At 54.4% G+C, this 11,690-nt stretch overlaps 1 protein-coding gene across 1 annotated transcript in view; it reads right to left on the minus strand.

Annotated features, from left to right (window-relative positions):
- SIRPA (signal-regulatory protein alpha) overlaps positions 1-11,685 on the minus strand; it is a gene marked incomplete at its 5' end in the record, with an annotated part of 47,647 nt that extends 35,962 nt beyond the window's left edge. The window contains one exon of the mRNA XM_014546534.1: positions 11,661-11,685. Within this exon, the coding sequence (XP_014402020.1) occupies positions 11,661-11,685 (25 nt within the window). The remainder of the gene's footprint in view (positions 1-11,660) is intronic.
- Positions 11,686-11,690: the final 5 nt, after the last annotated feature.

Raw genomic sequence — 11,690 nt, forward strand, 5'->3', positions numbered from 1 at the left:
TGATGGCTGTGGACTCTGCAGTTCCCAAGGGAGCTCAGGATCCGAGGCAGGTTGACCAGGGCTCCAGCAGCTGTGGCTAGTTATTGATTTTTCTCTGGACTCAGACTGACTCATTCATGCCCTCAAAGCTCACTCTGCTGCCAGCTCCTGTTCTAGATGCCACAGAACACAGCTGGGTAAGCCAGGTCCCTGCCCTTGTGGGGTCGAGCCCTAGACATGGGCAATGCCATGTACAGGGTGATCAGTGAGCAAGAAGAGGGTGGGGGTGGGGGTCTTGGAAGAGGGGTGTTATCTGGGATGGCTTCCTGGAGGTGGTGGCCCCTGAGCGAGGTCCTGAAGGCTGGCAGAGGCTAGGGAGAAGGGAAGGCATTCCAGGAGGGCAGAACCACATGAGCGAGGGCACAGAGCGGAGAAAAGGCTCTGGACAATCCAGGGACCAGCAGAGTCCTTGCCACATGCTTGTTGGCTGTGAGCAAGCAGGGATAGGGCCACCCTGAGGCTGGGCTAACCTGACACCCTACAGGATGGCTTCAGTTGCCGTCTGGACAACAGGCTGCCACCAGGAGCCGTCTACTGCTACAAATGTATAAACCCACTGTGCGAAGACACCCCAGGTATTGCAGAAGCTACCACCTGCATTGGTGGGGACACACGCGGCCTTGCAAATAAGGTGGGGGCAGGCCCAGCAGGCTCAGAGTGCTCTCTCCTTCACCCCCGCTCCAGGCAACTCAGGGAACTGGCACTGTGCCAAGTCCTTGCAGGGGAAGGGTAGACCCTGGTAGGCCCTCCGTGTAGCAGGTAAACTCTTAAGGTACCAACAGAGTCTAAAGCTCAGGCTCTGGGACCAGAGACCAGTATGTCTCATTTTTGGGGGGCGCTTGCAATGTCATTTTTCTCTAAGCCCCCACTTTCCCACCTGTGAGCAAGGGAGCACCACCATCTCTCCCTCTAAGGCTCGGTGGTCAGTGGTCAGAAGAGCAGGCTGAGAACTGGACACTTCTAGCTCCCCTTGCCCAGCATGTCCCTCTATTAGCAGATCCTGCCAGCTCGACTTCCAAGGCTTGGTCAGCCTCCTCTCTCCTTACGCCTCTCCTGCACCCCCATCCCGCACCTGGGTCCTTGTTTCAGCTTCTGAACTGGCCTCCCCGCCTCTACTTCACTTCTCTCCAACGCACACTCCTCCAGCAGCCAGAGGAGCCTCCAAAACCAGCCTTCCTTTTCTCAGAACCCCCTGCAGGCCCCCCTGCACTCAGAGTGAGACCCAGGATCCTCCGGTGGCACCAGGACCCGACAGCCTCGCTCCCAGTCACGCCGGATTCTCCACTCACCTCAGGGCCTTTGCACTTGCCACGGCCTCTGCCTGGCACTCTCACCCCCTATAGCTACAAGCTGGCTCCCTCACCTCCTTCAGGCCTACCCGAGGCCTTCCCCGCCGCCCTGTACAAAACATTACCCCTCAATGCCCCTTGCTCTGCTCTATTTGTCTCATACCACCCACCACCCTCTCCCTCCCCTAGACGTACTTATAAGCCTTCTGAGAGTTAGGATTCGGCTCTGTCCCTGGCAGCACCCTCCAGGTTTACACTAGGCCCGGCATTGGGTGGATGCATGTTTTGGTTTGAACTCTGCCATTTAAAAGGCCTAGGACAGGTCTTAAACGCCCCCCCCCCCCCGGTTCCCCATCTGTAAAAGGGGGCAAGGGTGAATGCATGTTTTGGTTGCTTTAGGCTGAAATAAGGACAGAGACCTCAGCACGGCGCCTGGCACAGAGGAAGCGCTCAGCGCGGGGCAGCCGTTCCCACGCCCGGGTGTTTCAGGCTGAAGGGGATGACACACGATCACAGCCTTCAGGGTGAGAAGCTACGGGTTCACTCTGAGGCAGCACCAGCTCGGCCCCAGCGTGTGCACAGACCACTCAGAGCAGGGCCTGAGAGCAGGCTGCTGGCCAGGCGGCCAGCCAGGGGGCAGGGAAGGCCAGAGGCCCTGTGAGTGTTTGCTGGTTTAGACGAGACCTGCTTGCAGCGTGGCCCTGTTTGCAAAGCAGGAAGGAGCGACCATCAGTATGTGTGTGCGGTAACTGCCCTTTGAGGGGAGCCAGGGGAGGCGGGGCAGCATGCAGGAACACGCACCCCCACCACTCACCGCACCTAGTGCCTCAACAACCTAAGGACCTTCTTCCCACTTCCCTCTTGCAGGGGAGAAACTGAGGCCTGGGGAAGCTGAGGACCCAGATGGCACCTTCCAACCTCCAGGCCCAACTGCTCTAGACGGCCCGGTGCTGCCGGCCAGGCTCTCCAGGCTCTCATGGGCACAACGTGTGGATGAGGCCAGATAATGGGGAGCGTGGCGTCCTTCCAACCTCCAGGCCCAACTGCTTCTCTAGACGGCCCGGTGCAGCCAGCCAGGCTCTCCAGGCTCTCGTGGGCACAACGTGTGGATGAGGCCAGATAATGGGGAGCCCTCACTTAACTGTTACCACAGCCCAGCGAGGCGAGTGCTACTGTCAGCACCCCCTCCCTACAGGTGAGGAAGCTGAGAGCCTGAGAGGCAGGGAAGAGGCAGAGATGGCGCTCAAACACACACCCACTGTCTGCCATGGAAGCTCGTGTGCAAGCGCTTCTCCTGGCGACAGGGTCCCCTCCAGCTCAGGCTCTTGGGATCTCAGGCTGCCAAGGACGCACACACATTTCCCAGCCGAGATAAAGGCCCCCTTAAAAGCGACACGCAGCTATTAAACGGCATTTGCCAAGGTTGCAGCACACTGCTGCCTGCAGCAGACAGTCTCCGGACGAGAAGAGAGGCAGGGAAGAGGCACAGACGGTGCTCGAACACACCCACCATCTGCCGTGCAAGCGCTTCTCCTGGCGACAGGGTCCCCTCCAGCTCAGGCTCTTGGGATCTCAGGCTGCCAAGGACGCACACACATTTCCCAGCCGAGATAAAGGCCCCCTTAAAAGCGACACGCAGCTATTAAACGGCATTTGCCAAGGTTGCAGCACACTGCTGCCTGCAGCAGACAGTCTCCGGACGAGATTTCCCCCAAGCTGACACTATCCACTGATGCCTTTTATAGCGCCTTGTGCAGCTAGCGAAAGCACTTTCCATGGCTCTTAATTCCCTTAACCCTCAACAGTCCCCATGCAAGAGGAAACTGTGGTCGTGTTTCCATTTCACAGAGGGAGAAACTGAGGCTCAGAGCGGGCAAGACACCTGCTCCCGAGCACAGAGCCAGGAAGCAGCACATACTGGATCCATATTCAGGTGTGTGGCCCAAAGCGTGTGCCCTTTCACCGCCTGCCCTGTGAGAGAAGGGCTCTGGGGTGTCATCAAGACAAAGGACAGATGGGCATCAGGGTGGAAGGGACCTGCAGGAGAGCAGCCAGGCTGAGCCTCTGCCTCACAAAAGGAGAAATTGAGGCCCAGAGGGGCAGCATAGTAAGTCTCAGATCTCCTGGCTGGTAAGTGATAGTGTGAGGGCTCCATCTGCTCTTTCAGCCCCAAACCATGAAATGATGATCACCCAACAGTAACAGTAATAGTAATAATGGCTAACAAGCATCCAACACCGACACTGCCAGGAGCATGACAGGACTCACCAAACCTCCATGGGGGCCCAGCGAGACAGGGCTGTCACTACTCCCATTTCACAGAGGACAAGACTGAGGCTCAGGTAGGGATGGCCATTGGGCCAAGGTCACGACCTGACTCCACCTGCATCTTCATCACAGCACCAGATGGCCTCATACCATGAAGGGCCCTTTGGGGGAACCGGACCCCGAGTGGGCCCGCCAAGCCAAACCCTGGCTGAGAGGGCAGCAGACTGTGCCACGTCTCATGTTTTGCCTGCTCATTCCATCATGGTGTCTACACTGAGATAAGTGGTTTTGTGTAGCCAGAACCTGAAGTACAAATTCTGGGGTTTCTTGGCCAACACTGCCCACCCAGGCTGACAGTGATATTTTTGTGCTTCCTGATACTTCAGGGATCCTTATATCAGCACGATGGGCAGGGATTTGTGGTGTGCTCCTGGCCCTGGGCCTGGCCACAGAGGGACTATGTAGTAGTTAGGGCACAGCTCGGCCTTTGGACCAGAGTATCTGCCTAGTGACCTTGTGGCTCTGAGCATCTTCCTTAAAATGGGGATCTTAGTACCCACCTATTCCCTTCATTCAACCAATGTGCATTAACCCACCTACTGTTGCCAGCCCCTGTGCTAAGGTTCTGGGAGACCTCACAGTGAATAAGACAGACATAGTCCCTACTCTCATGCAGTTTATATCCTATAGGGGGAGACAGGGCTAAAATAATGAAACAAATAAATAGTTAGGGGTTCCAGGAAACAAACAACTTTGGAGCCATGATAAGGTGGGGACCTCTTTTATTTTGGGGTGGCAGCTCTGAGATGAGACTGCAACTGGAACACAAAGGAAGCAAAGGCCCAGGGAGGTGTTCCAGGGGCGAGAACAGCAAGTGCAAAGGTCCTGGGGTAGGAAAGAAGTTGGTGCATATGAAGACAAGAAAGAAGGCCGCTGTGGCTGCACCCCAGGGAGAAAGGAGAGTCTAACATGAGATGAGCCTGGAGAGATAGATGTGATCCAGAAAATGCCATGCCTCATAAGTAAGGAGTTTGATTTTATTCTAAGGGCAGCAAGAACTACCGAAAAGTTTGGAGCAGGAACAAAGAGGATTTGATTCACTCAGCTCCTATGGGTAAAGAGACTGAAGGGTCCAGAGTGGAAGCAGGAAAGCAATGATGAGGACGCTGCAGTATCTAGGGGCCTGGGCTCAAATCCTAGCTCTGCATGTATAAGCTGTGTGACCTTGGGCAAGTCACTTCACCTCTCTGAGTCTGTTTCTTTATCTGTCCAATGGGTATAATAATAGTTCCCATCTCACAGAACTGTGGTGAGGATTAAATGAGATAATCTACAGAGTAACTATCCTATCACACGGCCTGACATGTTCAATGTCAGGTACTCAATGAACCAGATTCCACTTTGTATGGCCCTGAATTCTCCCAACTCCCCCACCCCATCTCCCATTACTCCAGCCTCTCAGCCTTTCTACTCCTGGAACATAGGAAACTCACGCCAGCCTCAGGACCTTTGCACGTGCTATTCCTTCAGTGTGGAGCGCTCTTCTCCTGATATCCCCATGGCTGCTCCATTTAATTCAGGCCTCCGCTCCTCAAGGAGGCCCTGCCCTATCCCCACTCGACCTTCCATTCCCTCGTCCTGCTTTAGTTGATCCATGGCACTTGTCTCCACCTCATGGAATGTTTACCGGGGGCCTCCGCTCCTCAAGGAGGCCCTGCCTCTGTCCCCACTCAACCTTCCATTCCCTCGTCCTGCTTTAGTTGATTCATGGCACTTGTCTCCACCTCATGGAATGTTTACCGGGTCTGCTTTTATTTCCTCGTTAGCATGTCAGCTCCGTGAGAGCAGTGTTTTGCTTGTGTGGTCCGCAGCTGTATCCCCAGCACCTAGAGCCACCCCTGGAACATAGTAGATGCTCAGAAAAACTCGTTGACTGAATATTTATAATTAAAACAACCATAAGGACAACCAAGTGGTGAAGATTAAACGTGGAGCCAGCTTTAACTCTCACTGGCTATGTGGCCTTGGGAAGAGCCCAGCGTGGCTTTGGGGAGCCTCAGGGTCCTTCTCTGTAAAACGGGGAGGAAGGACTCCACGCTTTGGGGCTCATTTTGAGGACTAGACAATGGTGCACATCAAAGTACTGATGGATGAAATGATCCCCAATTTCCAGCATTTGCATTACAATATTCCCCCACCCCCTGCCAGGTGCAGGCAGGTGAAATAAAATAGCAGGTCAGTGTGGAAGCTGGGGTTCCCTACCCCATTCCTTCTCATTTTGTGCATATTTGAAATTTTCCAAAATAAAAAGAGGAGGAAAACACAGATTCAAGGCTCAGGCCCTGCTACCATGAGCTTCCATTTCTGGAGGACACGTGCCCTTGACTAATGGGGCCAGAGAGCAGCCCTGGCATCGGCACCCACCCTCTCCACCCGGCTGGAAGCTCATGGCTCACGCCCCCCCTTCCAACCTCCCTCCCAATCCTGATCGGCCACCTGATCGCCTTCAGCTCCTGGCGCTCATCTGCAGCCATCTAACACCCTGCGCCCCCAAATGGATGTGCCAGGAAATCTTACAGACACAAAGATCCAATTTTCTACCATTTCCGACTTCCACCTTAGCTGTTTTGCATCTCTGTGGACTGAAGGCCTGGCAGGACACCTGGCAGGGAAAACTCATCTTGCAGAGGGCTCCCACAAAGACCTGCCCAGGAACGGGCGGCCGAGCTAACAGGAAAGCCGTTTCAGCTGTGAAAATAGAGGCTTCCTTCTCCAGTAGGGGACGGAAACACATCTTGGGAACAGCTGCCGCCTCCGGGGAGGACACACTGATTGACAGAAACGTGAAAGGAGAACCAGGAAAGCAAGACGCTGGCACCCCCGGGCCTCAGTTCCCCTACCTGTCAAACAGGGTTAAGTGCTGTCCAGTTAACCGCAGGGGCTGATCTGGGTCATCTGTGTGGCCTTGTGCAAGTTGCTCCACCTCTCTGTTCCTCAAGTTGCTTGTTTCCTCATTGTTCAAATCTGATGATCACTCCATGTACTCCCCAGGGTGCTGTGAGCGCCACTGGGATTGTACACATGAAGTGTTGAGCCCAGTAAGGGGCCAGAAAAGATGACTCCCAGTATTTTTACTGTAGTCCTTTCCCATGGCATTTGGGATCCTGTCAGACTTCTAGCTTTAACGATGGAAACTTCCAGCACTCCCCCGTTTTAAAAAGCCTTGGCCTGAACCACAGGGGGCTGGGCTTGGCGTCCCCCCACGCCTTGCCACGGATCTGCTGGGTGAGCCCGCCAGTCCCTTCCTCTCCCACTGCCATCAGGTGCTGGAGGAGAGGACTGACAGCTCTCTCAGGCCCCCCTCCGGTTTCCCATGTCTGGGAACCCACAATGCCAGACCTGTGGCTAGGGACAGAGACACCTAGAGGCAAGCTATGCCCACAGCACTCAGTCCCACCACCAGACAATTAAATCACACAGCTTGGGTTTCTGCTCAACTTATCCATCCCCTGCTGGCATAAAAGCTACAGGGGAAAACCTCCGGCCGAAGACATTCACTCCCTTATCAGCTCTGCTGTTCTGTGAGTAGCCGCCCTGTGCGAGGAGCTGTGCTAGGTGCTTCACAAGAGCAGGGCTTGCTTTCATGGGTGAGGAAATCCAAGCAGAACAAAACTGACGATGACGACACTGGCTGAGACTTCGCTACGTGCCAGGCATGGGTTCCGGCATTTCACACGCAGCAATGGACTTAATCCTTGAAACAGAGCTGTTGGTTCATTCTGTTTTACAGATGAGGAAACCGAGACGCAGAGCTCGGGAAGTCGTCCATGCGGATGGTTCTGCTGGATTCACACCCAGGGGTCTGGCTCTGAGCCTGTGACTCAGCCCCGGGCTGGCTGTGTCTACACGGAGAGGCTAGCTGATCCCTGCGCGCGCAGGACCACCGGGTGCCAGCGTTAACCATGCACGCACAGGATGATGAAACAAGCAGAAAGCGATGCGCAGCCTCAGACGGGGGTTGATAAAATCCTGGGGGCGGGTTCGGAGGAGGAAGAGGTCCCTGGAGTATGAGGCAGCACAAATTGAACTGTGAAGGAGGAGTAGGATTTGGACATAGGGAGGTAAGGAGACACAGGGAAGGGCATCGCTGATGGCAGGAACAGTATAAGCAAAGGAACAGATTTGAGAGAGTTGAGCTAAGGGCATGGCTTTGTACAAAATCATTCACCAAACTGGGTAAGGCCAAGTTAACGAGTGTTATCCAACCCAAACGCCTCTTGTTCCTATGAATGGGGATCCGACAAGCGCGGGACTTCTCGGGGTCTTTTGGGTGCTAAGGGGGTTGAGTAGCCGGGAAAGCCTGGGTCCCCAGAGAGCAAGCCTGGTTACCTTGTAGCATCTCAATAGGTCAGCTCTCTGGCAAACATGTGGTTGAGAAAGAAGGCCTGTCATGGGAGGGAGGCCCTGGTGCAATTTTTTTGTGTTGTTTTTTTTAAAGAAAATTTGGACCCACTCAACAGTTTTGAGCAGGGGAGTGACATGATCTGAGTCGTGTTGACAGGCCAGAAATCTGAGCTCATTTAAAAAGAGGGGGGTTGGGGGGGGAACCAAGACTACAAATAAAAAAATAACCTGTCACACGGAGCCATTGGAAGCAGCAAGCGAATGAGTGTGGGATCCGCACAACACTTTTAGACTGCCTTCCTCTCACACACCCCCTCTCCATCTGCTGCAAAGGGCACCAGGAAGATAGATGCAAAGAGGAATATTCCAGCTCTGGGGGCTCCAGAGCTCGGCAGCCCAGATGGGGGGCTCTGACGGGAGCCACTTGTGACTTGTCATTTGTGAGGGCCAGGGGGCTGTCAGTGTTTCCATCCTCAGTGTATTTTCAGAGAAACAACTGTGACTCAGTTAAAAACTTCTGCCCCAGAGGGAACCTTTCTACCAACTTCCATCGGAGCTGGGAGGGGAGGGCTCCTCTTGCTCCCTTCCAGCTTGGACTAAGTCATCCTAATTAAATCAGGGAACTTCTTCCTTCAAAATCCAGGCTCCCTACCTTGGACAAGTTACTTTTCCAGTTTGAGACTCTATTTTCCTTATCTGCAAAATGGGAATAACAGCCAGCTCAGTCTTTGTTTGCTGACTGATGAAATTATGCAGATTAGGCAGTCAGCGCACAGCCTGGAATACAGTTAACATTCAAAGAACATTTGGGTCTCCTCGCTCCTCTCAACACATGGTTCACATTAGGAGTTCATACGTGCTGAGTGACTACAAGTCAAGGAATGAATCACACCCCGTGTCTCGCGGGATTGGTAAAGGAATAAATAATTAATGGGCAGAAGTTACCCAAAGAACACTCGACTTCAAGGACTTTCCGATAGCCTGAGCCCAACAGGGCTAAAGCCCCCCGCCCTTCTCTTCTTGTGAAAGAGGAAGTGAGATTAATTTCACCATTTAGGAAAGTACAGAGAAGCCAACAGCATGCCACCCTCTACCAAAAGGTCAGAGCCCCCACACTCGAGCCCCTACTTGGCCTTGCCTTCTCCAGGCCAGAGCGAGGAATGAATGGGAGCTCGTTTTGAATTCAGCCCAGTAGGTGACATCCCAAGACCCAGGTGGGGCCAAGATGGGAGCCAGGAGGTTCAGTGTCATGTGCCGTTGCTGTAGCTAGAAAATCAAGCTGCCCAGATGTCCCCGTGCCCCTGTCCCCTGCCCTTCTCCCAGCCTCAGAATCTCCCTCGGGAAGTCGTTTTACGAAACAAGCCTCCCATTGGCTCCCAGAACACAGGTTGGTGACTTCACTGGCATCTTTTTAGAATTTCCCTTTGGCAGCGTTTGTGATGAAAGCAATCTTTAGCAACTTCTTCCCCTGCCTCCCCCAAGCAAGATCATTCCCGTGACCAGCCCCCTCCAAACAGTGACCATGTGAAGCCATGGCAGTCACGTGACACCTCCCAGGCTGACAGCTCTGCCTGAGACACTAGTAGTCATTCAATCCAGAGCCGCCTTCCGAAGCCTGACATTTGAGTTTCTCCCTCAAACAAGTCCATTTTCTTAGAAAATTGCACGACGGCCTCCTTCTACCTTCCTGCCCTTCTGTTCTGCCTCTAGTTCTGCTTTGTGGTATCCCATGCTTAGATCCACTGAGGGAGAGGCCTGAAGCCCCATCCTGCAGCCAAACCAGAGGAATGCCAGGCCAGGGCCGGAGTGTGACCAGGACCCTGTGGAACATAGAGTGAAGGATGCTGGGAGGCTGCAGTTATGATAGCGACACCCCACCCCTTCCCACCACCCTCCGCCAAGAAACGTATTCTCACCTCCCAAGATTTATTTATTTCAAAGTTAATCTTGGCCCCTCTGCTGCTCCCACTTTTTCAGGCTATTGATGCTGAATGGATTGGAACGAAAGTTTTATGGCCTAATCTTTACCTTTTTATAGATTGTTTTTATAGACAAAAGGGAGAGATTCTCTCACAGGAAGGGTGGTGGTGTTCCCAGCCAGGGCCCTGGGAAAGGCAGGCTGTCCATCTGAACACTTGTTAACTAACGTTACCACGCTTTTTGCCAGAAACTGAGCCACAGGGTCCTGACTGGAGGAGGGTCTGGAATAGACATTTAGACATTAACTTGTGCCCAGTTCCCCGTTTTAGGAAAATTAAGCACTTGTGAGAGAGGCTCATGCATTTCCAAGCCAGGAAGGATGGCAGGGCAGGGGCTGGGACTCTGCAGGGTATGCATGGCCGGCTCAGGCAGGAAGGAGCAGATCAGAGATGCCACTCACCAGAGAGAAATGAAATATACCAGTGCTTCCTTCCGCCCAGCAAGGACCCAACTGTAAGAGAAAGACCCGGGAATGGGGCTGGGGGGGGGGGGGAGTCCTACGTGGATCCCCAGGTTCAGGAGAAACTGCAGGGCAGAGAGAAGAGGCTGTTTACCCCCACTTCTCCCTCCACCCACTCTCTGCTAGTTCTCCCTTTCTCACTGCTTTCAGATGGTTACCCGTCTCTAGGCAAATGCAAAAGGGGGAGGTGGATACTGAGCTCATCTTTGCCTCTTTCCTCAAGGGAGGGAGGTGCAGAGACCCCCTCTGCCGACAACACCGCTTCAAGAAGCCAAAGATTAAGATCCTCATTTCTTGTCCCCCACCTCTACTCCTAAATGCCATTTCTCTGTCCCCCCAGACCCTCCCAGGAGACCCATGGTTTTGCAAAACCCCTTTAAGAAGCAGGACTCCTGAATGGTGACCTCACCCCTTGGCGAACACATGCCAGCCTTCAGAGCCTGCCGGCTGGAGGCAGCCAGGTGTTTGATGTAGGCCAACAAAAAGACCTGCTCAGAGCCACAGGTAATAGCCCCACGGAGCCCCGAACTGCAGGGAGCTGCCGGCAGCCTGGGGAAGGGGGGGGGGGGGGGGGGGGGGGTCAGGCAGCAAGGAGAACTGCCATCCAGCCAGAGGCTCTGGCAACCACAGGGACATGCACCGTGTTTTCATATCAGGATCTGTTGATCTGATCGCAGCAGCTCACCCCAGGGTTACAACGGCCTCCCTTCTTCTCTCCCCCATACACACACCAACACTGTTTCACTCTGCGCACCCGCGGGGAGGCTCACTCTTCCCTAATTGCAACGCCTGTTTCTGTTCCATCCTAGGCAGCACCTGGAGGACCTCTGCCCCCCCACCCGCTTCTCTCAGACCCCGAAATCAAACCTGTGGAAAGCACGGGTCCAGGCAGAGAGCTTTAGAGAAGCCAGGGGTGTCTGGTTCGGAAGGCTGCCCGCAGCCTGCCTCCCCCTCCGGATCCGGCAGGGAGCAACTCCTCGGGGTCCGTTCCGGTGCCCAGCACAGTGGCACGCAGTCAGAATCGGGTTCCCTCTTTGGCTGTGTGACCTTGGGCAACTCGCTGGCCCTCTCTTGGCCTCAGTTTTCGAATCTGTAGCCCTGCTCACAGGCATCTCTACCCCTATTACTGCTGACAGCCCCGTGGCCCCCAGTGGCGGCCTGAGAGGCCGGAGCCCGCAGTTAGGGGGCCAGCAGCGGGGACGAGGGGTGGGGGTGCTTACCTGCCCAGGTACAGGACACAGCAATCAGCA

This window comes from Myotis brandtii, unplaced genomic scaffold (assembly GCF_000412655.1).
Source record: "Myotis brandtii unplaced genomic scaffold, ASM41265v1 scaffold45, whole genome shotgun sequence".
NCBI lineage: Eukaryota > Metazoa > Chordata > Mammalia > Chiroptera > Vespertilionidae > Myotis > Myotis brandtii.